This window comes from Syngnathus acus, chromosome 3 (genome assembly GCF_901709675.1).
Source record: "Syngnathus acus chromosome 3, fSynAcu1.2, whole genome shotgun sequence".
NCBI lineage: Eukaryota > Metazoa > Chordata > Actinopteri > Syngnathiformes > Syngnathidae > Syngnathus > Syngnathus acus.
The window spans coordinates 19,045,911-19,073,819 of NC_051089.1; the positions used below are offsets into that span (position 1 = coordinate 19,045,911).

A 27,909-nucleotide genomic window follows, 5' to 3' on the forward strand; every position below is an offset into this window, starting at 1 on the left:
TGAGAAATATGGTAATTTCTGGACTATAAGCCGCACCTGACTATATGGACCAGGGTTTTTTGAAGGGAAGGAAGGGGGCGAACAAAGACACAGGCGGACCCACGGACAGCAGACAGGAAACAGAAGTCCACTCGGACATGGAACAGATTCTGACTGTGAGCCTCCACACACAACCAGGGGAAATGGACGAGCAGGACAGGAACACTAGGCGCGGACACGGACGGGAAGCAACAGTAGACACCGACAGGGAGAAACACACGGGCAGGGTTTAAATACATGGGATAACAAGAGGGAGCAGGTGACAGACATTACGGTGATGAAAGGGGTGTGGCTGAGGGAAGTTGCAGGCTGAGCGTCCACTGGCACGGCACGTGACAAATTTAGAGATGAAACAGTCTTCATCTGTTCGGCTTGATCAGATTGGTTGATATTTTGCATTATATGCAAATTTTGTGATTGGTCGTAATATCCTAAATCCGTCGATCGATCTATGACAAATTGATCTGCTCCAAGAAATAAAACGTGATAGCTGCAGTGTTTCCCACGTTTACCCAGTGCAGACCAGTGTTTGGGGTAATGCCGTACAAAAGTAACGCAGCACAGTAATATATTACACCTAAGCAGTAACAAAGTAATATAACGAGTTATATCTTATGTTTTCTTAATATTTTTAGAGTTACTGAATCTCATAACACGTTACAAATGCAGGCACAACTCAAAATTGATTATTATATTTTAACGGGACTAAGATGTCCCAGCAGTCTTTGAGTTGTATGCCGGGTACACCCTGAAACGATCGTCAGCCAGTCGCAGGGTACACATAGACAACCAACCATTGACACTCATAAGCACCTTTTGCATATTCTATATTAACCCTGTGCCTAAGTGGGTTTTCTACAGGTACTCCTGTTTCCTCCCACATTCCAAAAACATGCATAGTTGGCCAATTGACAACTTCAAATTTTCTGCAGGTGTGAGTGTGAGTGCAAATGGCCGCTACTGCCCGAAGTTAGCTGGTATAGGCTCCAGCACGCCCGTGACCCTCGTGAGGATATGTGGTTCAGATAATGGATGGATGAAGGGATGTCGTGTAGATCAGGGATCCCCAACCCCCGGTCCGCGGACTGGTACCGGTCCGTGGGTCACTTGGTACCGGGCCGCCAAGCCGCACAGAATTTATTAATTTTTTTATCGATGATCAATTACTTCAGGTCAAGACGCTAGTCCCCGTCACGTGACATGTTTCCCCAGTCGAGCCCGCAAAGCAAGCGAAAATAAGCAAGAAGCAGATGTTTGGAAGGCTTCTTCGGAAAGGGTAAAAAGCCCAATGAAGGAGACAGAAGAAGAGGCTACGACTTCTAAGAAAAGGAAAGCTGCATTTAAAAGAACATTTCTGGAGTCCTACTTAAAATATGGATTTATCGCCACCGGTGACTCTGACGCGCCAAGCCCACTCTGCGTACTATGTGGCAACAGGCTAGCTAATGAGGCAATGAAGCCTTCAAAACTGCTTCGGCACATGGAGACCAAGCATCCTGCATTAAAAGACAAACCTTAACCACTTCGGGTGTCATTGTCTCCAATTACGCCTAGATGGGACCGGCTCGTTTCTGAGAAACAAGCTCAGTGCTCCCACTAATTCAACGTAATGGTGAGTTTTATTTTTATGTTGTTTATACTTGTTTTTATGTCGTATCATTTTATTTCATTGTATTTATATAATTATTATAAATGTATTATTTATTTATATAAATGTATTACAGTGGAGCCTCGGTTTTCGACCATAATCCGTTCCAGAAGGCTGTTCGAATTCTGAATCGTGTTTTCCCATTATAAATAATGAAAATATTTTTAATCCATTCTAAGCAAAAAAAACGCTTTGATAAAGCATTTTTTCATTATTTTACACCATAAACCGCATAAATAAGTGAGTAGGTAATGTATAAATAAATAATATAAATAATAAACTGAATTAATAGAGTAGGCTAGGCTGGGGAATGTATTGCTGTATCTGTAGCAACTCGCTTGTGTGTTTCATTCTAATAGTAAAAGATATCTTTTTAAATTGTGAGGGGAAAAAAAGCACATCAAAACATTTTTTTTATTTTTACCAATGAAAGACAACATTTCAAAGATCATGTGAAAGTAAACAGCAATAACGTTTTCTTAACTTCAAAAAACAAAAACAAAAAAAACTGCAGAAATTCTAATGAAAGACAACATACAGTATACGTACTGTATCAAAGTCTTTGTTTTTCAGGATCGAGCTTATTGTTGATTTTGCCATGCAAAACTCCCGCGCCAACTCTGACACACGCACACCGGACTCATATTTTGCGATTAATTCTTTTTTAAATTCAACCGTTTTGTGCACTACTTTCCTCCTTTCGCCATGATCAGCTTTACTGCTCCCACTTGCTTCCTTTGGAGGCATGATTAGAGTTGATGCAATCCTCAGAGTAACGAGAATGTAATAACGAACGGAATCAGTTGGCATGCGGGTCCTCTCGGCTCATCTCGCGAGGTTCGACAACCGAAATTTCGTCCGACATCCGAAGCAAAAAAGGTTGTGGACCACTGGTGTAGATGATACCCAGAACCCCGTTAACACGTTAGACCAAACTTGCACTGGCTCGAAAATTAAGTCACACCAAGCGCACGGGTGTCAGTCTACCAAAGCAAGGTCCTTTGTATGTATAGACATGTACGGAAAAGATTGACTGGTGAAACAAGCTCAAATTTCCAAATAGTATTCCTTACATTGTCTGTTTTTAATATTTATTTGAACTAACGTATAAAGTAATTAAACTGATTAAAATTATTTACATGAGTCAGTTTTGGTTACCTTTCTGTCACTGGGTTTGGCATTGACTCCTATCTCCCCCTGTAACATTTAAACACTGGTAAATTCAATATCTTAAGCACACAACAGAATTTAAAAGTTTTTTGTTTGAGGCTGCAAATATCACATAAAATAGTTGCAAAATTATGCAGCTCATGGAGCCTTCATTATTGTACTTTAAATGTTCTCAAGCCTTATTTGAGCATTGATCTTGATACTCACATCATGAGGCGGATAACCAGCTGTATAAACACCATTGGCAAGCAGACTGGTGAACCCTGTGAAAATCAATATCATAAACATAACATTCAGGATACCCATAGAAAATACTATTCTACTCACAGAATTTCAGTTTGTAAAACATACATAAGTGCTGCATAACCCTTGTAAAAGTTTTCAGTACAGTATCTAAAAATGCAGCAATGATTCAGGCTTGCGGAATGCAGCTTCATTTCATTACATGGTAATGATTTTCTTTGTTACAAAGGTTCAAAATCCTTCAGAAAAACGCTGATGTGCTTCAATGTGCCCCCATACTTTTTTTTAAATATCAGCAAATATGCAAATTCGCATGCAAGCAAGGAAAGGAAAAAGGAAATGTAGGATAGAGATTGGACCATATGTTTCCAACATAGTATTTTTTAATGACATACATTTTTGGTATCTGAAACAAAAAAAATAGTTAAAAAAACAATAGGTAGGGAAACATTTGGCCCACCCTCTAGCAAAATAGAAACTGAAATTATCAGAGTATTTTTTGGAGGGGTTACAATTTTAAGTATAGTCGTTTTAAATTCAGAAAATAGTTTTTTTTTATTCAAGCTGTTCTATTTTTTTACTTGTATTTTGCTGACATTAGATTTCTTGGAACTGTCCCAGAATTTGATATTTTCTCTATACAGTAGGTCAAAATCTTCACAACACACATCTGCAGCGAAATTCAGACACAAACATGACAGACAATCGTTCCAATGGTGTTCATGTAGGAATTGTGCTGCAGATTTGTTTGACCTACCAGCAGAGCAGTTCAGCTGATGTGCAAATGTGTGTATCCTGTTTTAAGACAATATTGTATTAAAAACACAAAAAGAAATAAAATGAAATGATAATCATTTTTCAAAGTGCCAAGTTCAGGTTTCTGATATCACTAGCCTCGTAGTGTAGCCAGAGCAGATCAACAGCACCTAAAATAATTGAACAAAAATGACAGCAACGTCTAAACAAAGAAAGATTTTGTTTCATGTTTCTGAAATCTTAGCCTTGTGCTGTGATGTCCCCAGAGTCAAACCTCAACCGTAACACTACTGTGCAACATTATCGAGGTGTCAAAATAACAAATATCTACATCAAGGGTGTCCATACTTTTTGCAAAGAGGGCCAGATTTGTTTAAATGAAAATGTATAGTATGTATGTATGTTTTAGTCGGCTAATACGAACTGACATTCCTCGACCCATTACCATTGTAAATTATCTTGTAAATATGTAACTGTTGAAGGTGGTAGGCTGCAGTGTGGAGCAGGGTGAAGGGGCGGGTGGGAGGCAGAATCAAATCTGTTGAAGAACAGATTGAGTTCATCCACCCAGTCCTTGTCCCCATCAGCTGGTTTCCGATCAACCCCTTTACCATAGATTGCAGACCATGGTAGAGGGGTTTGTAGAGTTAGTAGCAAGTAGACGGAGCTCTCACCAGTAGTCTGTGAATTATTTTGCCTTTCCCTGTGCAGCGTCAGATCTGATCTGATCTGATCTGATCTTAGCGCCGCTTTAGTTCTTGGGGTGCGAACATTTGAATGAGGAAGTGTCTGTATCATTGATTATCTTGCAAACAGACACCTGTGTGCGCATAAACTGGGAAGGGACAGGGAAGAACTCGCTTGCACTCGATCATGAGCGCTCGCTCATGTGCGCGTTCCCGTTCGTACGCATTTCATTTTTGTGGCTCGCTCCGGGGCGCGCAGGTCCCCGCGACATGCGAGCGGGCCACATATTATTGATTTTATGACACAATGCTTCGGCCTTGTCTAAATTTAGGCACAGGCCTGTTTTGGCCCATGGGCCGGATTTTGGGGATGCCTGATCTACATCCATCCATCCATCCATCCGTTTTCTGAACCGCTTAGTCCCCACGGGAGTCACGGGTGTGCTGGAGCCTATCCCAGCCGTCAACGGGCAGTAGGCGGGGGACACCCTGAACCGGTTGCCAGCCAATCGCAGGGCACACAGAGACAACCAACCATTTGCACTCGCACTCACACCTAGGGACAATTTGGAGTGCTCAATCGGCCTACCAAGCATGTTTATTGGGATGTGGGAGGAAACCGAAGTGCCCGGAGAAAACCCACGCTGGCCCGGGGAGAACATGCAAACTCCACACAGGGAGGGCTGGAGGTGGAATCGAACCCGCACCCTCCTGAGGCGGACGTGCTACCCAGTGCGCCACCGAGCCGCCGCCTGATCTACATTCTGTTTCAAATTCTAAAAATATTTCCATCCACAGGCAAGCAATATGGCAATCCACTAAAAAGCAGGTGGTTGGTGAAAGAGACAACCCTGGTTGCGGAGGGAGGGGGGGATGCTCGAGCTGACATTAAGCAAAATACTACACCCTAAACTGGTCACCAGCCAGTTGCACAAACTGCGAAAAACTACCATCCACACCCACATGCACACCATCACTGAGTGGGAATCGATCCAACACTACCCGCACACAAATCAGGTGCATGTACACCTACCATCAGCGCTTCTTCGTATGTACAATATAAACTTGTTGCCTCCCTGTGTGGAGATCTCCCCACTGAAATAATATCTGCATCTGAAGGCCTTAAAAAAAGTGAAGAGTTCATTGTCAAAACAATACCAGTGTTGACATGTCAACATGATGAAATGTACCCTGAGTTATTATGACTGCATCTGCTTATATTATGGCTAACATTCCAAGCAGCCCGAGACAAAAAGACTCCATTGCAATTTCAGAAATGTGTATTATAAAAACTCTTATGAACGCTCAAGTATTCTGATCATGAACTTTGAAGAATCCCGATTATTGGGCAAAAATAATATATGAACCACCATGTTGTTGCTGTATACAACTTAGAATGTCACGCTTGTTCTTTTTGTGATAGCAAAAGAAACATATAGAATGTGTAATTATTGAGGTGCATGATGTAAATTGCTGGTTGAAATCGGGGCGGAACTAAATAAGCAAAATTGCTTCATCAGCAAGTCATGTGTTCAGTGGATGAAATGAAATTATGATGAATGGTGACAAAGTACCGTATTTTCTGCACCATAAGGCACTTTGGGTGAAAAGGTGCGGACTCAATTGCGGAGTCTATTTTGTATTTAATCCTCACATAGGGCGCACCGCATTATAGGGTGCTACATGCCATGACTTACGGTAAACAAAAAAAGAAAAGTCACGGGAGCTAGAAAAAAAAAAAAAAAAAAAAAGGAAATTAAAAGAAAAATTTAAAAAAAATTGTACCCATGTATAATGCGCACCCCAGATTTTAGGACAATAAATTAGTTAAATTTTGCGCATTATACATGGAAAAAAACGTATTTATTTATCAATGGCACCAGAGGTATGTGTTGTGTACAGTCCTCTGATTGGTTTATCGCCCCGGTCTATGTAAAACATAATGATAGGTTTATCGGGTCTACAGATTACGCCTGTATATTACGTCTCTGTGTGGCGGAAGCCACACAAAACAACGTTGGCTTTGTCTATGCCATTTTAGAGGGTCCTAATGCTGTTTTCTTTGCATAAGCGATAGTACAGTAATCCCTCGTTTATCGTGGAGAATTGGTTCCAAGACCGCCCGCGATAGATGAAAATCCGCGAAGTAGTATCACCCTCTCATTTTTAACATACGTACATTTTTTGTGTATCAATAAATGTATATTAAACCATATAAGTGCATATGTTATCATTAGAACATTAAAGAATAGTTTCAACATGTAATACTATATGAATAGTATGAATGACATACAGAAAATAATGTATAAATAATAAAAGTATAAATATGATACGTGTCATACACACACACGCACGCGCACACACACGCACACACACACATCTACAAAGGTGTAGATGTAGCTAAAGTATACATACTGTAAATAAAAACTCTTTTATTATGATAACTATCTTTTGTATAACAAGGTACAAGTGTACATACTGTAAATGTGTTTTTAGAGCTCTTATTTTTATACAAACAATTATAACGGTAAAATACTGTAAAATGTTTTTAGAACTCTTATTATTGTAACAACTTTTTATAACAAGGTACAATACTGTAAATATGTTTTTAAAAGTCTTACTATTACACCAATTTTTTTTATAACAAGGTACAAGTGTACGTACTGCAATTATGTGGACGCTCCCTGCCTTCTGCTAGCTTGCGGGCAGCTTTCGTGCCATAATTCCTCAATTTAAAATTTGTTGAATGTTTTAAGGCAACCTCATAGCTGGAATACCATTCTGTTTTCACTGACTGCATGCTCTTCTTGTGTTATATTTTATAATTGGTCAACACACCACCTTATCAGTAATACCGTAATTTTCGGACTATAAGTCGCTCCGGAGTATAAGTCGCACCAACCATAAAATGCCCAAAAATGTGAAAAAAAACATATGTAAGTCGCTCCGGAGTATAAGTCGCATTTTGGGGGGCAATTTATTCGACAAAATCCAACACCAAGAACAGACATGAACGAGCAACAACAGGCTAAACGATACGGTATGCTAACGTGACAAACACAAACGAGGAGCTGAGAACGGGCCTGACGTAACATTCAGTTGTTTAAAAAAAACTATCACATAAATAACACGTTTATAAAACCATCTGTGTCACTCCAATTCATTAAATCCATCGATCGTCCTTTGTCAACAATGCCGTGTGCCGCGCCGCAGTTCAAATTATTCCACAGGCCCATACAACGATATATAAACTATATTTTAAATAACTATCACATAAACAACAATATTATCAAACCATTTGTGTCACTCCAAATCATTAAATCCATCGATCAAATTTCTTGTCCTTGATGTCATCCTGGTGACAGAGGACATGTCCAGAGGATATGGCGCTTTAAAGTGTTAATTACTTTATTTGATTTTTTCTCTCTATTTTTCATGTTTTGAATATGTTCAAGATAAAGATATCAAAGCATGTGAAGTGATCAACTATACTAAAAATAACATGTGAAGTGGTCAACTATACTTGTAAGTAAGTGATGTGTTAATGATCAAGTAAATATTTGTGAAAAAAAACATATAAGTCGCTCCTGAGTATAAGTCGCCCCCCCACCCAAACTATGAGAAAAACCGCGACTTATAGTCCGAAAATTACGGTACTTTCTGAGGGTCTTTTTTTGTCAGGTGAGCGAATAAGAGCAGCAGATATTTACATTGCATGAATAATACAAAATGACACAATAACATGTGAAAAAAAACTGTCCCTTAGAATTAGGGTAATGTGAAAAATTATTACCCAATGAGTACAAGGCCCTGGTGCATCTTGTCCTTTTCAGCAATTCATACACCTGGCAAAACAGGAAATACACACATTACACATTATACATCTCTTCATATTGCACTCCTTGAAGTTAATCATAACCATACTTACAATTGAACTCCTTGTCTTGCTGTCAAAGAAATTATCTCTGTCAGACAGATCGAATCTAGAGACGAAACCCCATAACAAATCTAATGTTAGACACTTTTTACTCTTGGCAACAATAACAATTTCAATGATGTTTTCAATGCAAATCATCAAAAAAAAAATATATATATATATATACGTATATATATATATATATATACGTATATATATATATATATTAGGGGTGTAACGATTCATCGATACACATCGATTAATCGATATAATGCTCTACGATTTATTGGCATCGATGCTAAACGTAAACATCGATTTATATCGCCGTGTTTGACCTCGGACATTAGACGCGACTTTATTTTGAAATCCAGTTCATTGTCGCTTGCTTCCTCTTTCCGGGAGCAGTACGCGGCGTGTTGTGAGCAGAGCAGGCACGTGAAAGGGGAGCCGACAACTACGCGGCTCCTGGGCTGGTGCTATGGCTAGTGTCCAAGAAGATGAGGAAATTCACTCCCCTTTGGGCTTCAAAGCCGTATGCAACGAAATTTCGTTTTGTGTACACCTAGTGTTGACAAAATGACAATAAAGTTTGTCTAAGTCTAAGTCTAAGTCTTCAAGTCATTCGTTTGGAAGCACTTTGGATTCCAAAGAAAAGATGGCTCAACGGACAATTAAAATTATTGTAAATAAATAGTTCAGTAATGCACTTTAAAGTTAATGGTATTACAAAAAAAGAAAGAATATTCATTTTTCTTTACTTATATGAGAAAAAATATAGGAATTTGATAAAGTTCAGTGTTAAAATAAGCACTTTGTATACTACAATACTCTTGTAATTTCCTAAATAAAGAGTTTGCAGTACCTTGTTGATTTTGCGTATGAATTGTTATAAATCAGGATATTGTTCTATATTTTTTATTTAAAAAATAAAAATATCGATCGTGGAGCACTATATCGTGATGTATCGTGAATGAATCACAGCAGGCTTTAAGATATCGGCAAATATCGTATCGTGGTTCTTTGTATCGATATGATATCGTATCGTGACAAAACCCGCGATTTACACCCCTAATATATATATATATATATATATATATATATATGCAGACGTTTGCAGATGGCACTGCTATTGTTGGCTGTATTAGAGATGTTTGACACAAAGTTATTATGCAAACAACCAGTGTTTTAAGTCAGGTGAAGATTTTACTCACAGGTGTGCCTTCTCTCTGGAAAAAGGGTGTAAAAGTGATTTTACACTTTTAGGCTTGTTGGTGTCCACTTTTGGGTGCAATGGAGATGTGACTTTGTGAATGAACAGTCGGATCTTTTCCACAATATTACTTCCTTGTTTAACTTCAAAAACCTAAAAGGGGCACAAGAGGAGTGAAATAGTGTTAATTCGAACTGAAAATTGGTTGTGTTTAAATTATTTATATTTCATTTAATGTGACCAGTGCCTTCAATGAATGAAAGTTCATGAACCTGTTCATATTTTGGACGAATGTGAACTGAACATAGCGCATTTATGCTTTGTGAACATTTTTGTGAACGCGCTCATTCTGGGGCCAATGAGCGGTTTTGAAAGATGCCAGATTCAAGTATGTTTGTTCAAGGATGCCAGGTATTCTCTCTTAGACTTCAAAATAAAACCTAGCTAAACACACTTTAAACAAGGCTTACGCGGGGAAAGACAATTTGGAATCCCGGCCACAATCAGTCCCACGACACGTGCGTAATCAAAATGTGCTGTGTCCACTCGCCCTTTCTTTTCAAACGGCATTAATAAGGTATCATACTATGAGCGCATTCAGAAATTTTAAAAGTTGTAGTACTCTCAATGGTGTTGAACAACAAATTACTCATGAGATTGTTTTTGTTGTTGTTGTTTTAGTAATTGTTTTGGGCTTTGCACCTTTACCTTTGCATACATACATACATACGGTATGTATGTATGTATGTATGTATGTATCTCTCTCTCTCTCCCCCTCTCATCTATCTATCTATCTATCTATCTATCTATCTATCTATCTATCTATCTATCTATCTATCTATATATATATATATATATATATACGTATATATATACCCCACACTGGAAGACCTACACAGAACCCGCTGTCTCAAAAAAAACACAGAACATTCTGAAGGACACTTCCCACCCTGGCCACTCCCTTTTCGAACTGTTGCCATCAGGCAGACGCTACAGATTAATTAGGTCGAGGACTAGCAGATTCGCCAACAGTTTTTACCCTACAGCGGTAGTCACATTGAATGCAGCTAAACGTAAATGATTATGTCTGTGTATGTTCTTCTGTGGGTTTTTAGCTTGTTTTTTTATCTTTTTATTCTATTTATTCTATTTATTTTTTATCGCATGCGCGGATCGGTTGGCACTTTTTAAATTTTGTTGTACATGTGACAATGACAAATAAAGATCTATCTATCTATCTATCTATCTATCTATCTATCTATCTATCTATCTATCTATCTATCTATCTATCTATCTATACAGTGGAGCCTCGGTTTTCGAACGTCCCGGTTCTCGAACACATCGGTATTCGAACAAAAAATTTTTTTGCATCGGATGTCGGACGAAATTTGGTTGTCGAACCTCGCGAGATGAGCCGAGAAGACCCGCATGCCAACTGACTCCGTTCGTTAGCACATTCTCGTTACTCTGAGGATTGCATCAACTTTAATCATGCCTCCAAAGGAAGCAAGTGGGAGCAGTAAAGCCATCCTAAAACACAAAGACGCTCCTAAAGCAATGCGACAGTGCGCGCCCGGCGCACTGAGGTCCACTTAAATTTTGGAAAGTCCATTAGGACTTTAAAAATATTTTCTAAATTTTACCGACCGCTCTGTCACAATAATCCGACCAGCGCGGTGCAGTTGCGCGGTCGGCGACGCGCTACGGTTGCGCGTTCGGCGCTGCGCTGCAGTTGCGCGATCGGACAAAAATGCGCAAACGGAAAAATGCTTAAAAAAGGCGTTTTTTGGCTTGGAACGTATTACATTTTTCTCCATTATTTGTAATGGGAAAACATGATTTGGAATTCGAACAATTCACTTCTCGAACAGCCTTCTGGAACGGATTGTGGTCGAAAACCGAGGCTCCACTGTACATATCTACATACATACACACACACACACACACGCACACACGCACACACACACGCACACACACATTGAAAGTAATATATATATATATATATAGTATATATATATATATCAGTGGCGTGCAGTGAGGTTCATGACTGGGGAGGCACTGACGTCACCCCCCCCTTCTTCTGACCTTCCCTGACCTTCTCCAGCAACACATATCATGGAAAATCGACTTTTTTGGTTCTAAAATCATTTTCTTGTGTATGTGGAGTCTCCAGGGGTGTAGAAAAGTGTAATACGGTATATCCTTCCAGGTGCTGCAGAGATAATTTTATGATCTGTTAGGGGGCCTATTTTGTACTCTGTTCAGATTTCTTTGTTTTCTATTACGTATTTTTATCTATTACATCACATCCGTTGGGGCAGGACAAACCAAACAAGGTAATGTGTGTTGCCAAACGGAAATCCGAGTAATAAACATGGCGGACTTACGAATCCGCCATTTTTATTACTCAGAGAGACTTTTGTAGTCCAAACAACTCAAGGATGCCGAAGTAGAGACATCAAAATGCATCACTCCACACAACTCATTGCACCGTCCCCCAGCATCAGAGAAGATTCAAGCAGTGTTCCCACATCTGTGGGCAAAGTCCTGCTTGTTCAAGGACGAGTGTTTCAGAAATCTTTCGTCAGTTTAGAGAAGGATTCGCCAAAAGACTTCGTTTCATTGATGGTTCGGTTCTTTCAATCTATAGAAACGTCGGACACAGTAAAGCGGTAAACTTGAGATGACGCAAAAATAAACTGTATTTCACTTTCATATTATTGCGTGTCTATGATACACTCATTTTCATGGCATTAGTGTCAGTCTTTCTGCTGATTTTAGAGCCGTGCGCTCTGTTTTCACTTCTTGTGGGTGTATTTTGAGTAGTTGTATCAGATGAATTGCATCGAAGGGGATGTTTTATTCTTGGGGAACACAACGGGGAACACACAATGTGTTAAATGCATTCGTTAGCTTCTCGCTAACACTAGCATTAGCTTACTTCGTAGTGTGACTGCAGTGCTTGTTTACAAGACGTTCATAAATATTAAGGGGATTTATTTTATTACGTGTTATGTTTGGTTGTATGGACAAGTCTTCTGCCGTTGATATCTTTTAATCAATCAAAAGTTTGCGGCGCAAGTAAAGGCTACCTCGGCTAAAAAAGCTAAAAATATGTCGACCGGAAAGGAAGGCGCACATCTTGCGGCCTGGGCGGTGCGAAGTATCTCATTTGCCTTTAAAGAGACCGCACCAAAACGGCTTGCTCTGAGCCGTACCTCAGAACAAGTAGAAAAGAGGGACCTGTGAAGGTATCAAAACGAGGAATTCAGACAAAAGCATCATTGTTCCACTTTATATAGACCACAATTAAATGAGTAAAACGTAAAACGGTAGAATTTATTACCGTCATACTTGGGCTTTAGGGAAATAATGTATCTGTATTCTTTCTACATCAGATGAAAAACCTTAAATTTGTAAATTAATTAGTTATTTAATTAATGGTGGTCAAATTCTACTGCCTGCAGTATATTAAGGGCACCATGTATTTTTTGACATTTATAAGCATGACCTAATATTTTGGGTGCATATATTCTGAACTTAAGGCAACATTAGCAGTAAACATTCTGAATGGTTGAATGGTTAGAAGGCAAAAGAACACAAGGAAATCAGTTTCATGAATGTGGAATCGGGTCTTAGCTGCATGTTTACAAGGACCGGCCAAGATATCTGCCAGATATCTGAAGGAGAGGTGCATGTTGATAGAAAGCTATTGCCTCGGTGACTGGAGAAGCACGGCGGCCGGCCGGCATGGGGAGAGGCGCCACACTGTTTTATTAAAGTTTTTTAAAGATTAAAGTCCCAATGATTGTCACACACACATCTGGGTGTGGTGAAATTTGTCCTCTGCATTTAACCCATCCCCATGTGATTTGAATCCATCCCCTGGGGGAGAGGGGAGCAGTGAGCAGCAGCGGTGCCGCGCTCGGGAATCATTTGGTGATCTAACCCCCCAATTCCAACCCTTAATGCTGAGTGCCAAGCAGGGAGGCAATGGGTCCCATTTTTATAGTCTTTGGTATGACCCGGCCGGGGTTTGAACCCACAACCTTCCAGTCTCAGGGCGGACACTCTACCACTAGGCCACTGAGCTGGTCAATGGAGTTGTGACCTTGACTGGCAAATATAAACATGAGGACCATAGAAGTTAGACAGCGCTTTTCTCACTCAGCTCGTACGCCAGTGTGAGCCTTGGCAGATAGAATGCAGTCCAGCGCTGTAACCCTTTTCCTGAACCCAGAGGTCCAAGAAGGGAGATCCTCCCATCTGCAGTCCCTTCTCGAGGTTTCTTATTTTTACCCATTGTTTTTTGTTTTTCCTTGCCCTCCTGGGGGTTAAGATTGGGGGATGTCATTAATATGCGTCAACTGTGGGCAAGTGAAGTCCTTTGTGATTAAGGGCTATATATATGTAAACTTGACTTGACTTAGAAATAGACCAAACAGTGGCTTTTCTCACAGTGTAAATAAGCATTTCATTAAGCACTTAAGTATGAACTTTGTGTACCTTGTTTGTTGCCATCTTGAGCTTCATGAACTCAGCCTCTCGACACAGGACATTCCATGGGGCATGGATCTTCAGAAAGCCAATTCCAGGTATCTTACACTGTTTAGATTTTCAAAGACATAAAGGCATAAACCAGTGACAGTTACATGACAGACATATGTTATTGTCCTATATCATTATTATCATCTTCTTTTAATTTTTCAATTCTATTTTTATTTCATAAATCACATATGGTAAATATTAAATCACATATCTATATCCTTATTTTTCTGGGGTGCTTTTAGTCCTCTACACTGTGGGTAGATGTAGGTTACGTTAGGTTAAATTATCCTATGGTGACTGCGCAAAATTAGTAGGGCTGCATTCAGTGAAATTAATTGCGAAGTGAAGTGGCTTTGTGTCTATGCACCTCATACTGACATGAACTGCTGCATCCAAAGTTAAAAGTTAAAAAAAGTGTGTTCTTCCTGTTTTTATTGAAAACAAGCTGGTACTGTCTGCCGCACGGCAACAGCTTCCGCCTTTCACTCAATCTGCATGCATCAATTCATGCGCGCTCCATGGCAGGGCGTACCAATTTTCACGGGGTACCTACTTTGGCACGCACCGGCCATACTTCCTCGCATGCTTGACAATATGCATGCCTTTGCTATGCTTCTTTATGATTTCGAGTTTTATATCGATAGTCTTGGGAGACATACTCAACTTCACTACTGTTTTTTTTACACTGCTAACGTGCCAAGACGAACGGAATGGCCGAGCAAAGAAGATACGTGTGTGTGGGGGGAGGGGGGTCTGGGGCACTCGTTTGGAAGTTGAAGTTTGGTCTGTAAGTAGATGCAAAAAAATCGCAAGGCTCTGGTTCGTATCTCGAAAAATTCATAAGTATGGGCGTTGGTAAGTCGAGCACCACTGTATTGACATTTTTTTTAATACCGACCTATAATATAACTCCTGTTTAGTGTCCCTTTAATTTAATTAATACGCAAATTGGCATCTCATTCAAATAAGTTATCTTACCTCATCAGTCTTTTCCAATTCCAACCCAGTCTCTATGAGATTTTCTTCAAACTCTTCTCGTCTGAATCGCTTGTCATCTTCATGATAGTCAGTTTGTTGCTCTTGAGCAGGAATCTCTGGGTCTTCTTTGGGCTGTAAAGGTGCACGACTGCTTCTTATGCTCAAACTACGTCGAAGCCGGCGAATGAAGTTGTCGTCTCCAAACTTGGGTGATTTTCGACAAATATTGCCGGGTTTCTGGATGTGGTAAGCAAGCACATAGTCCACGCGCCGTTGGCCATCAGCAAAGTAAGGGCCTAACTGAGGGCACAATGGTGCTCTGTCTTCAGCATTAAGACTTTTCATTGGCTAAAGGAAAGAAAGAGAAAGAACTTGAATGATACAGGAAATAATAATTTATTCTTGGATGTTTTCTCCTGGTGGGTTAGATCTACCGTATTTTTCGGACTAAAAGTCGCATCAGCCATAAAATGCACAATAAAGAGGAAAAAAACATATATAAGTCGCACCGGAGTTTAAGTCGCATTTTGGGGGAAATTTATTTGACAAAATCCAACATCAAGAACAGACATGAACCAGCAACAACAGGCTAAACCAGGGGTGGGCAAACCTTTTGACTTGCGGGCCATCGATCGAATTCTTCGTCCTTTATGTAAACAACGCCGCGTGTGCGCCGCGCCGCTGACGTCGTCAGTTGCAGTTCAAATTAGCGAGTAATCCCTCGCTACGTCGCGGTTCGTTTATCACGGTTTCACTACATCGCAGATTTTTGAATTTTGAAAATTTGCGAATAATTTCACATATAAAAGTTTTCATTCAGCCTCTCAGCCTTCATACGCGATTTCTCTAGAAATTGCATTCTCTCATTAATCCAGAGTATTCCTTGGCATTAAATCATAGTTACCCACAAATACGCACTTGTGTCATCAGTCTAGCCTCCGCATTTCTTTCTTAATTGAGTGGCTCATCAACTTTATCCTTGTATAGTTTTCTAGAACTCTGCACGCCACCTTTGGTCTACTGTTTTATTGTATTCTAGTGTTGCTTTTTGATGACTATCAAATGGGAAGAAAGACATTTTTTTGCAACTGACGTTTTTTTTAAATTTAATCCACTTTATATAGTTCCCATAAACCGACAACCACTTAATGTACATTTGTCACCATTCTAAACACCACTGTATAAATTCCTATTTGCATAAAAAGACAGATGCTGTTTCTTACTATGGAGTTGTCATTCCATGCCTTGGTGTTGTCCATTTCAAGGTTCTTCTCCCAAGGAACTGGTGAATAGTTCTCACTCCTTCGCATATTGCAGAGCTCCTCACCTTTGGTCCTCAGTGTGGGAGAACCTTAGAAAGGCACAAAGAGAAGAATTGAAAATCCTATGTGTTCCAAAAATAGTGAAATGAACCATTTCATTTTTTTCCAGTTCAGGGTGCCGAGAGAAAGGTACAGAGAGAAGAATTTAAAATCACTGTGTTCCAAAAATAGTGAAATGAACCATTTCAGTTCATTCCAAGTTCAGGCAGCCAAAAGAGTAAACGCTTTTGTTCTGCTTTCAAGGTTATTGCTACAAACTGAGAGATAACGGCATACAGACATGCAAAACACAAATTATTTAACATAAAATTGTCACGTGCCCGTGCCACATGCCACTCAGACGGCAATTTTCCCTCAGCCACGCCCCTGTCATCACCGTAATGACCTGCTCTTTCTTCTTAACTTCTGTATTTCAACCCTGCCCGCGAGTTTCTCCCAGTCTATTAATGGCCATCTGTTTCTGCACCTGCTGTTCCTGTCCCGTTGTCCATTCCCCTTGGTCTCATGTGTAGGTTCACTGTCAGTACCCATTTCATGTATCTGTTCCTGGTCCGAGTGGACTTCTGTTCCCTGCCCACTGTCCGTGAGCCTCTGTCCCGCCTGCGTCTCTGTTCTCCTACACCCCTTTTTAGAGGCAGGTGGTGGAATGCCCTCTCTGGGTCGGGGATGAGATCCTGCCCCAAGTGGAGTTCAAGTATCTTGGGGTCTTGTTCACAAGCGAGGGCAGGATGGAGCGCAAGATCAACAGGCGGATCGGTGCAGCGTCTGCTGTGATGCAGACTCTGTACCGGTCCGCCGTGGTGAAGAGAGAGCTGAGCCGAAAGGCGAAGCTCTTGATTTACCGGTCGATCTACGCTCCTACCATCACCTATTGTCACGAGCTATGGGTTGTGACCTAAATAACAAGATCCCAGATACAAGCGGCCAAAACGAGTTTCATCCGCAGGGTGTTCAGGCTCTCCCTTAGAGATTGGGTGAGAAGCTCGGGCTCCGAGAGGAGCCAAAAGAGGTGGCTCAGGCCCAGGGAGGTGTTCCGGGCATCTCCCACCGGCAGGAGAACCCAGGAACAACCCAGGATGCGCTTGAGAGACTATGTTTCTCGGCTGGCCTGGGAACGCCTTGGGATCCCCCAGGATGAGCTGGACAAAGTGGCTAGGGAGAGGGAAGTCTGGGCGTCCCTACTAGTCAAGTCAAGTCAAGTTTATTTGTATAGCCCTACTAAACAAGCTGGAAACTAAGCGGGACAAGGCAAATGTGGATTTCTGCCGATTTCTTCCCAAAAGGATGGCAACTGGAGGTAGGGTGAGTGAAAATCATGTGGTACTACTGAGATTTATAAATATCAAGCACAAAGTTGCTCTACTGAAACAGGAAAAGAATCTAAGAGGATCGGATGTTTACATCAACAAAAATATCAACAAGCAAAACATCAAAATTGCATGGGGAGCTCACCAACTGAATAAGCAAGGAAAAATACAAAGCACTGTAAAATTTACATAAAGCCAAACGGATCATCCCCAGAAAACAGTGCTGATCAAAACAATTGATGAACTGGATACGCAAATAGAGACAAATGTGGATACTACTTGGAAGATCAATTTAACAGTTAAATGCCAACTTTGAAAAATAGAGGACAATATTTAGACATTGGACAAACCTCTTAATGTCACTGCAATATCAAAAGCGTGGATCAAAGAAAATACAGAGTCAACGATTTCCCACCTTGACGTTTTTCGGACTATAAGTCGCGTGTTTTTTCATAGTTTGGGTGGGGGGGCGACTGATACTGAGGAGCGACTTATTTGTGAATTTTTTCATGAATTTTCAAAATTAAAAAAACAAAACACGTGAAACCGCGATAAACGAACGGCGATAGAGCAAGGGATTACTGTAATTTGAATTTCAAGTGACGTCAGCAGCGCGGCGCGGCGCGACGGTTGTTTACATAAAGGACAAAGATTCGATCACGGGATGACGAAGATGACGAAGGGCCCCACGTACTACCGGCATCATTAGCGGCTTTGTTTGTAAGTGACACGGAGGACGAAGTGTTTGAAGGATTTAATGATTTTGAGTGACACAGAAGGTTTGAAAAAATATTATGGCTTTTACGCACGCCCGGTCCTACTCTACGGAGCTCTCTTTCACCTCCGTGGATGGAAGTCGGGGGCCGGCGCTCGGCCGGGTGGCTGTCCGGGGACGGTGGATGGGGCTCGGACATGGCTTTTACGCACGCCCGGTCCTACTCTACGGAGCTCTCTTTCACCTCCGTGGATGGAAGTCGGGGGCCGGTGCTCGGCCGGGTGGCTGTCCGGGGACGGTGGATGGGGCTCGGACATGGCTTTTACGCACGTCCTAGTCTATGGAGCTCTCTTCCACCTCCGTGGCTGGAAGTGCCACCTCCGGGGATGGAAGTCCACGCCGCCACATGCCTGGAAGTCGACGCCGGTGCTTGGGGCCGTGTGGCGGTTAACTATTTATGTTATAGTTATTTGATATACCGTTTTTTTCCGTGTATAATACGCAAAATTTAACTAATTTATTGTCCTAAAATCTGGGGTGCGCATTATACATGGGTACAATTTTTTTTTAATTTAAAAAAAATTTTTTTTTTATTTTTCTTGTTTTTTTTTAAGAAAATCATGGTACTGGTACGAGTATTGATTTATGTATTGTTCTCTTCTTGTCATGTTGTGAAAGAATGTGGGTTGAATAAATACCGAAAGAACAATAGTGTGTTTGTACTGTGCTCTGGTCATTTCGTCAAAGAAGGGATAATAGTCCTCTTCTCTTCTTGACTGACAATGAATGTGATAGTTTAATACAATCAGCAAATAACAAAATGCGTATTACAGGTAATATTTTATTTCACAACACTTTGCCTTGTTCAAAGTGCTGCTGTTCACTTCAAACACGCTCCATACGAACGCAATGCTCTCGTATCAGACGCTTGCTCGATCACCTGCTCGTTTGCTGTCACAATGTACCCTACACAAATCCGAAACATTTGTTGCGGCTCCGAGTCACGACGAGGGGCAAGTTTTGGTTTCCAAGGGTGTTTTTATTCCTCTTCAACGTCTCTCCCATACAGAGCCGCCTTTTTCACATGTCCGCACGTCACTTTCCTCTCTTTTCATCTGATCGCGGTGGTGCCTTTAAGGGCAGTCGGAGAAATCAACGCCAACAAAAAAAAATACATCCAGCCTAGTTAAGACCATACCAAAGACTATAAAAATGGGACCCATTGCCTCCCTGCGTGTGTGACGATCATTGGGACTTAAAAAAAAAAAAAAATTAAATAAAAAAAAATAAATAAATAAAAAATATTGGGTGCGTATTATACATGGGTACAGGCTTTTTTCCAGCATCAACATGCCATTTTTAGGGTGCGTATTATACATGGGGGCGTATTATACACGGAAAAAAACGGTATTTTATTTCGTGTAGCAACTTGTATATGTTTTTATCGTTACAGTTCAGTAGTTGTTGGATCGTTGAACTCTTGTTTTGTTAAATAAAGAGCCGTTTACCAAACCCACGTCTTTCCTTGTACTTTGTTAACGCTACAATATAGTTATATACTAGATCTGTGGAATAACGACGAGGCTGACGTCAAGGCGCACGCGCGGCGTTGTTGACAAAGGACGAGGAATTTGATCGATGGATTTAATGATTTGGAGTGACACAGATGGTTTGATAATATATATAACTTATATAATAGTTATTTGATATATAATTTATATATCGTTATATGGGCCTGTGGAATATTTTGAAGTGTAAGCGCCGTCAGCGGCGCGCACCCATTGTTAACATAAAGGACGATCGATGGATTTAATGAATTGGAGTGACAGATGGTTTTATAAACGTGTTATTTATGTAATAGTTTTTTGAATAACTCTGAATGTTACGTCAGGCCCGTTCTCAGCTCTTCGTTTGTGTTTATGTCACGTTAGCATACCTATCGTTTAGCCTGTTGTTGCTCGTTCATGTCTGTTCTTGGTGTTGGATTTTGTCGAATAAATTTCCTCCAAAATGCGACTCATACTCCGGAGCGACTTATATATGTTTTTTTTCACGTTATTGTGAATTTTATGGCTAATGCAACCTATATTCCGAGCGACTTTTAGTCCGAAAAATACGGTATATAAATAAGCTCACAGATGCAGAAGCAACAAAACAGGTGGTGGAGTCGAAATCTATATTGAAAACATTGTTTTCGAAACACTACAGAGTATGTCAATGGTGATTGAAAATGTATGTGAATTTGGGACAGTCGAAATCAGCCTTTTCCTATCTGTGACTATGAAAACAAATGGCACACGCACTCTACAGAGGTTCTGTATTGAAGAAGAAAAATCAAAAGCCAAACTGGGGACACACACACAAAATCTATTCAGACTGAGACAAAATAACCTTGGGCTTAAAAAATTGTTGATATTTGAACACCTACAAATAAGCAGCAGCTACACGCTAACAGTGGCTCGTGTCAAATATTGGAACAGAAATCTCTTGTATTATGTCTACAATACAGACGGGTGCCTGTGCTGATGATGTGTTCAAATGTTAGTATAAAACTCTTCAACACTGTTGTCAAATGCTGATACCGAAATACATAAACAATAATGTGGAATTGCTGAGCGTATATTACATAAATGAGAGGGAGTTGCAGTCTTGAGGGCGCACTGGGAGTAGATCTCCTAGTGTCAGTAACAGGCACTGTATCATAAAATATGGATCTCCTAAACTGGCTTTTCAGTGCAAACGATCAGATACCTGTAAAATAAGCCGAAAGGAACAATGTCTGGCGCCCTTGGAAACGAGGGACTTCCAGTCTTGGAAAGCATTCTGCGGGCTGAGAGCAGAGAGGCCAGATCAGACATGGGCAAACTACAACCCGCGGGCCACACCCAGCCCATGGGGCCGTTTAATCCGGCCCGCCAAACCTGTATGAATTGTATTATTAAACATTTTTTGGGGTAATTTTTCCTGCAATGACTGCGTTTCCCCAGTAGATGGGGAAATGCCCGCCCGCGCATTTACTCCCGGAATCTGTGTCAGAAAGCTCAGTGCACACTCACAAGTGCGTGAATGTACTCAGTAATACACCTAACCCGGCGCACTCCGCGCTCTATTTTTATCAGTGCCGAATTTCGAGTGTGGACTGTGACGTTAGCATTCTCGTAATTCGCGAGCTGAGCTTTCGGATACAGTTTTACGCTAAAGCCACCCACAAACCTTCCCCTGGAATCCTTCCAGTAAAATGAGTGGCCCGAGGAAAAGAAAGTGTATTTAAAAAGAGTGGACAACAAAATATTATTTCGCTGAAGTCCAATCAATGCCAGTTTATCTGATATGCCAAGAAATGGTTGCAGCATTCAAGGAGTACAATATTAGTCATCACTTTGCTAAGAAGTATGCTAACTACACTAGCAGTCAACACATGAACAGGCGGCTACAGCGGAGAGGTTGACAGCTAATTGGAAGACTCAGCTAAACTTTTTTTACTGACAAACTGCGGATCAAAAGTCAAGTACAGAGGCAAGTTTTTGATGCAACACCTGTTTTCGACTAATCTTAACTAAGTTTTTAAGGCCGACTTTAAGGAAGTGTTTCCCGTTTCCTCGCCTCTGTCACCAGGTGTTTGTGAGTTAAAGCTCCGCTCTGATTTTCAGATATCCGTCACCGTGGTGCCGTTTTGTTTTCTTTATTACTTTGTTTAGATGTATTCTTTCACTCATTCTTCAAGATGATGTATTTGGTCAGAATGTTTGCCGTTTGATGTGATTTCGCCTCATAAGATAATCAGAATCAGCTTTATTGGCCAGGTTTGTGCATGCCAAACAAGGAATTTGACTCCGGTTGATCTCAGATCTGACCTGCAGGCGTTGAAGTAATGGAAATTTTTATTCACAATAACAATGTCGTATTTAATGAGAATCAGTGATAGTAGTTTTTTGGTGGAATATGTTTTTTTAATGCTGTTAATAAATGCATTTGTTTCCAAAACCTTTTTTTGAATATCTATGCTTTACTACCGACTAAAGGCCAAAACCTTTTATGCAATGACCTTTACATGTTGTTTATATTACTCCACACAAACACTACATCCATCTGCTCCTGATTCGGCCCCCCGGTCAAAATTTAGACCCCAATTCAGCCCGCAAGTCAAAAAGTATGCCCACCCCTCGGCCAGATGATGGCAACGCTCCGTCTTGATATCTCTGAACTCAAGAAAATAAACAAGCTACTGGAGAACAGCCAAAGAGAACATTCGCTGTGTAATCGGTTGGCAGGTGTCGCCTGTTGCTGAGGACGATGCCCGGAGTGCCTTCGGGATTGTAACTCTAACTCTCTCGAAATTGATTAAACTGTCACTGTTGAATTCCAATCAAACTGTTAAAACATATTATAACTAAATCAACTTGGCATTGCTGTATTCAAAGCAAATTGATATCAATTGTTATGCAAATGTCCCGTTTTATGCTGTATTCAACTCATATTCAAACTTTCAGTTTGTTATTGCTGTATTAATATCATTGCTGTATTCAAATCATATTCAAACTTCCACTTTATTTGTTATTGCATATATTATCCTGCTAAAATTTCTGTTTTCTTTTGTTTCTGTCATTCCATGATTGTGGTAGTATTATAAGTAGTACTGTAGTAATGTAGATTGTGTGTCAGGCAGTGAAACCTTGGTTGTAATCGTGACGGGACTAGATAAGCAGAATTGCTTCAACCCGATTCCCTTTTCGACAAGTCATGTAAAACAAAATGTGAAATGAAATTGTAATAAGTGTGTTGTACTTGACTATACAATCAAAATCAAACAATTTCAGTTTTTAAAAAACATACAAAATCTTTTGAGACTAATCACTACTGTCTCTTGAAGCAATGACATCATAGGTCAATGTCTCAAGGTAAAAGCAAATATGGTTGATTTCACATTTTTTTCCACAAATCTATACTACTGGCCAGACCTCACATGGGTCTTTCATTGTGTGAAGGTCTCATTTGTTCAGTGTTGCGGAGGGTGATGGAGCCTATGCCAATTGACATCCCAGTTGAAATATTAAAATAGCATGATACAGCTCCTTTAATGTTGCAACAAACATGCCTTTTTTAACTTAAATAAATGTGATAGTTTTGGCGATGCTAGGATTCTGCCCAACGCCAGAGATATGTATTTGCATCATGATCAAATTTCTTCCAACACATCACAAGCTTGCCACTATTGCCTTTGTTATTGAAAATAAAATTTTACAGGGACTCATACAGAAGTTTGTACCTTTAATGCAACAATGCTTTCACCCTTTTTGTAACTGCTTTTTCAACCACCACAAACTCCACAGATCTTCCAGGAATGTACAAAATTAAGCACTGGCAGCGAATGAATTGACGGACTGGTTACCATAAAAAACATTTAAGTGTGGTTGTTGCACTTTGAAACAGGTTTCCGGCAAGTTATTTTCGTCACTTAACCCATTAACTTTCCAGTGTACCCCGTGTGGGACAGTTGCTATGTATACAACTAACCAGGTCATTTGCATCACCACCGGCGACTTGAGTCATGAGGTTTTTAGATCAATATTGGATGAGTTTATTAATATGTTGTGTGATTAAGTACACAATACATTTGCATGGAACCAGTTTTATATTTTAATATTATTTAACAATTAATTAAGTAAATGTGGCCTATTTTTGTAGACAGACAGTCAGAGTTAAAATGCCAGGCCTGGTCTAGTTTACCATGTTTGGCGGCTTGTGTTGCTTAATGTTCGTGCTGGGGCATGTTTGTGAATTTGGTAGACTGCACTAGGCCTTGATAGGCATTTGAGCCTGTTATATTGCACCTACACTGGCACTTCTGGCAATTTGGTAATCAAAAGTAGGCAAAATGGATTACCTAAAAGCAAGGTCAAGGTTTAGTTCATTTGGTGTAATGCAGGTTTGGTTGATTTGATGGAGGCGCAGGCAGACAAATTCTGAGCTTGCTAAAGAATATTATTAAGACTTTTTAATGTATGCAATCTCACTAAAATACAACCAATTCTATCCACTAATGAAGCGGAGATTATCGTTCAGCATTTGTATACATCTCACCTCGGCCTCTGTAAGCACTGCTCCCCGGTCTTTCCATCTCTGGGATAAAAATCCTGCAGCTAGTACAAAATGCTGCATCAAGACAAGGAAAAGAAGTTTTATTGTATTGTTCTGATACTGGCCAACTTGCACATGTCCCAATACACTTGCTTAGTAACTTAAAGGTTTTGTTATTTACTCATAAAATATTGCATTAATTAGCTGAGCACATTTCCATTTTGCCAACATCCATCCAAAACCTATGTTTGCAACACGCAACAGGTTTTTGGGAGACTACGAAAATAAAAAAAAACAAAAAGGTTGAAAAACATTTTCTATTCCGACTCCACTACTCTGAAATGATCCGTTGAGTATATTACAGAAGCTACCGCAGTAGAAATACCGTCTTTTTCCATGTATAATGCGCAAAATTTAACTAATTTATTGTCCTAAAATCTGGGGTGCGCATTATACATGGGTACAACAATTTTTGAAGAAAATCTCCCTCGAAATAAAACTTGAAATCACCTTTCTTCTTGTTTGTTGTCAATCGCGCATCGCATTCAGCCATCCTGCCCAACACACTTAGTCAGTAAAATTCATAATTGACGACACATCGTTTGATGCGATGGTGCAATCCTTGATGGTGTGTTGTCAAATATTGTTTGTTTTTTAATCTCCATCGCAGACCGGATATCATACGGAGGCCGCCATGACAGTATGCGCAGAACGGATGCGCAAGACACGTCAATCGCGCATCGCATTCAGCCATCCTGCCCAACACACTTAGTCAGTAAAATTCATAATTGACGACACATCGTTTGATGCGATGGTCCAATCCTTGATGGTGTGTTATTGTCAAATATTGTTTGTTTTTTAATCTCCATCGCAAACCGGATATCATACGGAGGCCGCCATTACAGATGCGCAGAACGGATGCGCAAGACACGTCAGCTATATAAAAAGTGAGAGTTCAGTTCTCTACCTAAATGCGTATTACAGTTAATATTTTATTTCACAACACTTTGCCTTGTTCCTTTCTTCTCTGCTGTTCACTTCAAACACGCTCCATACGAACACAATGCTCTCGTATCAGACGCTTGCTCGATCACCTGCTCGTTTGCTCTCACAATGTACCTTGCACAAATCCGAAACATTTCTCCGCTATCGAGTTTGCTAGCGCATGCGCAGTGATACTGACCGGCAGAATAACATCCGGTTGTTCCCAAAGATGATCTTTTTTCTGAAATAATTTTACGTTTACGGACTTAAGTAAGAGTCAAAATTTGGGTGCGTATTATACATGGGTACAGGCTTTTTTCCAGCATCGACATGCCATTTTTAGGGTGCGTATTATACATGGGGGCGTATTATACATGGAAAATTACGGTATTTAAATATTGACTTAACACTTACTTTTACACTTTAGCATTTAGTTAACTACATGCTGGTTGCTGTTTTAGTACTGCTTTTCTGCTCTCCACCCCACTCCTCTCCCACATGAAGCGGGACGACCAAATCTGAGGCTGTAGACGTATGGATCCAGCACCGACTTAACAAAACAAGATCTGAGGTGGAACACCTTCCCGAAGGAGTTGCTATGAAGAATCAATACTGATACTTCATTTTATTTTTATTTTATTTATTTATTTAGACAGGACAGTACCAGTTTGATGAACACTAAAGATATAGACATATGTATATACAAACATCCCAGTGTAAAACCAGTCGGAATTAGCCGAAGCTAAATTTCATCCGTTGTCCTCGTGACATAGAACATAGACAGGACAGACAGACAAATAGACATTAGACATTACATTAACTCAGCCTGACAGAGCAGACATACAGATAGACAGACTAATAAATTATAGGGAGATAAAAAAACAAAAACATACGTAGTATAAAAGGTTATATCCACACTGTGGAAAAACTATTCTAACCGTGCCAGCAGACTATTTACTAAAAGTGATTACAAGTTTGTGAGCTTTTTAGCCACTGTTTCAGTCACCTTTTAAAAACATCAAAAGAAGGGATCTCTCTAATTGAGGCAGGGAGTCGATTCCAGTATTGACAGCCATTTATGGAGAGTACGCTTTTACCAAAAGTAGTTCTTCTATATTCAGTTTCACAATCACCTCTGGATGTTGACCTGGTACTGCCTACGCAGTCTTTTTTATGGATGAATTCCATAAGAGGAGGAGGAGAAAGGCCATTTAAACACATATATTAAGCATGCGTTTTTGAAGTTCCTAAAGTTTTCAAGTTTTCATCTCATTGAATGGATTCTTATGCTGTGTTCGCTACCACGGTATAGCACAATGTGATAAATATTACCAACTCAGCATCTATTGTAGCTTGGTCATCATGGAAGAGGGGTTCTGGTTCCTATCAAGGTTTAAGCTTTTGTTCCCAAATTAGTTTTTTCTTTGTCTATTCTGGAGGTTTAGCTCAAAGGATGTTTTTAATATTTGTCAACCGTGGGTCTTTGAAGCTCTCTCAGAGCGATATGAATAAACTTGCATTATACAAGGGTGTTAAGGAAAAGTCAGCATTTTATTTCGTTTATCTATCTAGCTGCTTTTGACATGTTTGTTGAATAGGCTGAAATGGTGGTAACAACTGAAATGTTTTCAGCTTCCACAAAATTTGTACAGATCCTGGGGCAATGTATAAAATGAGGAAATGGCAGTGGGTGGACTGTAGCAAAATGGGGCTGAGGCACTCATTGCTTAATGTATTCAAATTGCCATCAGAACATGCACCTGTAATTGTTGCCAACTAAATTTACACGTTATTTGAGTACAAACCGAAGGGTCATATGATTGATTTTTTTTTGTTAAATACAATGCAAAGAACTAAAGATAATATTGGATTAGTTTTATGTTGTGACAAAGAAATAGTCAATCGTCAACATGTCAATGTCACTTCATAAAACTATTCGTGGCCCAATAGTTAATGTTTTTTTTAAATTGGTTGGATGTATGTATGTAATAAGAATACTTGTATGCATATTTTACAATTTATTCGGGCGGACAGACAGACATAAGGATAGATATATATTTTTTTAATTTTGCAAATGTTATATTATTAATGTCAGTACCATCGTGTATGGGAACACACACCTGCTTCTTTGACAGACATGTTCAACATTAATATGCTCAATCGAATTATTGGAGGTTTGGCTAATCTCAATATTGCGTACATTGGTGTAGCCATAAATTTTAAATGGTATAAGGCAAGGCAATTTTACCACTAGTCTTCAGTCAGTGCGGAATGAACACATCCAAGCGAGCCCAATAGCTTATCCCAGC

General features: G+C 40.1%; 1 protein-coding gene and 1 long non-coding RNA gene across 6 annotated transcripts in view; both read right to left on the reverse strand.

Moving 5' to 3' along the window:
* The window catches only part of ano1a (anoctamin 1, calcium activated chloride channel a), a 148,219-nt gene that overhangs the window by 102,161 nt on the left and 18,149 nt on the right, over positions 1–27,909 (reverse strand). For all 5 annotated transcript variants that reach the window (XR_005097430.1, XM_037246650.1, XM_037246651.1 and 2 more), the window contains 8 exons: positions 16,418–16,545; positions 15,195–15,542; positions 14,175–14,273; positions 9,670–9,821; positions 8,471–8,525; positions 8,336–8,387; positions 3,065–3,120; positions 2,846–2,884 (listed from right to left, as the gene is read on the reverse strand). Coding sequence is in view for 4 of the 5 variants with exons in the window: in XM_037246649.1 (XP_037102544.1) it covers positions 2,846–2,884; positions 3,065–3,120; positions 8,336–8,387; positions 8,471–8,525; positions 9,670–9,821; positions 14,175–14,273; positions 15,195–15,542; positions 16,418–16,545 (929 nt within the window). In the remaining variant the exon portion in view is untranslated. The remainder of the gene's footprint in view (positions 1–2,845; positions 2,885–3,064; positions 3,121–8,335; positions 8,388–8,470; positions 8,526–9,669; positions 9,822–14,174; positions 14,274–15,194; positions 15,543–16,417; positions 16,546–27,909) is intronic.
* LOC119120118 lies at positions 24,101–26,325 on the reverse strand. The gene is made up of 2 exons (XR_005097467.1): positions 26,015–26,325; positions 24,101–24,691 (listed from the first exon to the last, which is right to left on the reverse strand). It is a non-coding gene; the product is annotated as an uncharacterized LOC119120118 (long non-coding RNA).